The sequence below is a fragment of the Gobio gobio genome, assembly GCF_949357685.1.
Source record: "Gobio gobio genome assembly, chromosome: 2".
NCBI lineage: Eukaryota > Metazoa > Chordata > Actinopteri > Cypriniformes > Gobionidae > Gobio > Gobio gobio.
In genome coordinates, this window is record NC_137098.1 from 69,902,602 (window position 1) to 69,905,563 (window position 2,962).

The window sequence follows — 2,962 nt, forward strand, 5'->3', positions numbered from 1 at the left end:
CAGGTGTGGTGGTGTGGGTAAGTTTAAGGGTAGGGTTAGGGACAGGTGTGGTGGTATGGGTAAGTTTAAGGGTAGGGTTAGGGACAGGTGTGGTGGTATGGGTAAGTTTAAGGGTAAAGTTAGGGACAGGTGTGGTGGTGTGGGTAAGTTTAAGGGTAGGGTTAGGGACAGGTGTGGTGGTATGGGTAAGTTTAAGGGTAAAGTTAGGGACAGGTGTGGTGGTATGTTACACTGGCCTATTTGGACACAGAAACTACAAAACTTGTTAATTTGCCACATAGTTAGTTGTGTATTGCCACAGTAGTTTCCTGTTATGAACTGCCAGAATGCAAATGAAACGAGTGTTGCATAACCAAAATAATTATTTGTCACTTTTAACTCCTGCAAAAAACAGAACACACCTGGTTTGCTCTCAAGTTTATGCTCTGTCATACTTAAGTTAGAGTGGATAAATACATGTTTGATTTTGATCCAAAAACTAGTGATGCATGACTGATTTTGTATCAAGTCTGAACTGGAATTCAGAAGTTCTTATGTGTATCGCCTGCCCCTTTTGGAGCTCTATTTAAGCAGCAGCCCAATCCAACACATCTCAGTTTTCGGATCTGTACCAGCTGAGCTGATCTTGAGAAGTTCATCAGACTAAAGTTGTTCATGTGAGTATATTTCAGTGAGCATTTATGATGTAATTCATGTAGCTAATGGCTTGGAACCTTGCATGTTAATACATGACTAGTAATAAATGGTGAAACTTACCTTTGTGTGCAGATGAAAAAAAAGCAAATCATGCAATAAAAAAAAAAAAAAGTATTTGTGAAAAAAAAAAGCATTTACCATTTTAGAATTCATGCACAACAGACAACACATCTGATTTAGATATCTGGTGTTAATTCTGATATTTCAGATCTAATTTCTTCAAAGATGTCCTACCCAACAACTCTGTCTAAAATTGGTGGTGGAGGAGGTGCTCCATTTTCTTTTACTGGTGAGAACAATGGTGCCAGTTTAGAGAAGATCTGGGTGTGGGTGGGAGAATGGCAGGTTAAGGCTGTCAGGGTCTGGCTTTCAGATGGAAGAAATCAAACCTTTGGAAACCCATCTGGATCGAATCAAGAGTATGCCTTCAAGCCTGGTGAGTGTTTCACCAAACTGACTCTGTGGGGAAATGGAGCAGGAACACGCCTTGGAGCCATCCGATTCAAGACCAGTGAGGGTGGAGAGTTTTTTGCAAAGATGTCAAAATGGAGTTTAAAAACAGAATATCCCATGGACGTCGGCTCTGGATTTTGTTTGGGAGTTGCAGGAAACGGTGGTGCAGACATTGACTCCATGGGATTCATGTTTCTCAATTCAGTTCAATCAACAGTTCTCACCAATGTCAACTATCCCACTATCAACCAATTGATACCGAAGGTGACCGTGGAAGAGCTGAAATCCTTCACTTACCAGAACGACTCCTCTGCCAAACAACAGCAAAAAATCGAAACCTCAAAGAAGGTGATCAAACAATCCTCATGGTCTACGAGCAAGAGTTTTACTGCAACTTTTAGTATGGAAGTGAAGGCTGGGATTCCAGAGGTTCTAGAAGTTTCTTCAGGATTCAGTTTCAGCGTTGGAACAGAAAGCACCTATAGGCAGGATCAAACAGATGAGAGAAACGAAACTCTGTCTACCGATGTAGAAATCCCACCAAAAAAGAAGGTGGATGTTTCAATCACCATTGGCAGAGCCACTTTTGACCTGCCTTACACTGGCAAGGTGAAGATCACTTGCAAGAATGGCAGTGTGTTACAGTATGAAACCAAGGGCACATACAAAGGTGTCACTTACACTGACATCAAAGTGAAGACGAAAGAATCTCCTCTGTAATGTCAAGACAGATTTTTTTTCTTCCTCTGTTCCATTATAAAGTGCTCTTTGCTCCATTATTTTTAACAGGGAAAATATATACTCAGCATTGTCTTTAATCTTTTTGTGCAAAATATTCACATTACTTCATACTTCGAGTAATCTAGTAATAAAGATTCTTGTAATGTATTATAACATGATTGCACAATGTATTTTATCATATTAGAAATTGAAATGTTTCATCTAACATTCAATAAAAGCATTTCATCTGCCCTTTGTGTGTATTGTTTATTTTTAAGTTAATTTGTATTTAATGTCATTTTATTGACAAACATTGTTCCATTTTAGAATTTTCATTTGCTTCTGAGACAATCTTTCAGCTAAGAAGTTTGAGCTCTCTAGGAATATGCAGATATGCAAAATGCAACAATGGTGATCGAAATAATCTAAAATCTGTTAAAAAAAACGTCTCGGTTACGTATGGTAACCCTCGTTCCCTGAAGGAGGGAACGGAGACGTACGTCGGACGTACCGACGAATTGGGATCACTTCTGGGAGCCCCTATCAGCTTCGAGCTATCTAGAACCGGCCAATGGACAATTGGCGTGCGAGATTTGCATCTCGCGCCCCGCCCCGCGCCGCGGGTATAAACAGGAAGCGAGAGCGAATGCACGCTGTTTTTCACTGAGGAGCCACACGTAGTGGCTCGACCTGCAGTGATGGTACAGCAACTGTGGCGACGGGACGTACGTCTCCGTTCCCTCCTTCAGGGAACGAGGGTTACCATACGTAACCGAGACGTTCCCATTCAGTCGGTCACGTTCGACGTACGTCGGACGTACCGACGAATTGGGATCCCCTATGGAAAACGCCATAGTTACTACCACTTCCAGCGCCCAGCGATGAGCCCCACAGACCCCGATCTGATGCGGGCGGGTAGGTTCACGCAGGGAGAGTCAAGCTGCTGTTCCGCAAGACCCACTCAGCTGACTGTATTGGATAACGCTGGGAAAGCGTGCCTGTGAAGGCAGCTGCGGAAGCCACATCATGCCCAGAGGGAGTTAACATGTGGAGAATACACGTATGGGCTGGCCGTGGGCAGCACAACATACGG

At 42.8% G+C, this 2,962-nt stretch overlaps 1 protein-coding gene across 1 annotated transcript; it reads left to right on the plus strand.

Moving 5' to 3' along the window:
* The first annotated feature begins 594 nt into the window (after positions 1-594).
* Positions 595-2,120, plus strand: LOC307142450 (aerolysin-like protein). Its single transcript, XM_079843330.1, has 2 exons — positions 595-656; positions 905-2,120. The coding sequence occupies exon 2, from the start codon at positions 922-924 to the stop codon at positions 1,867-1,869; it is 948 nt and encodes a 315-aa protein (XP_079699456.1). The 5' UTR covers positions 595-656; positions 905-921; the 3' UTR covers positions 1,870-2,120.
* The last annotated feature ends 842 nt before the right edge of the window (positions 2,121-2,962 follow it).

Coding starts and splice junctions, on each gene's coding strand:
- LOC307142450 (XM_079843330.1), top strand. CDS start 922: ATGTCCTACCCAACAACTCTGTCTAAAATTGGTGGTGGAGGAGGTGCT.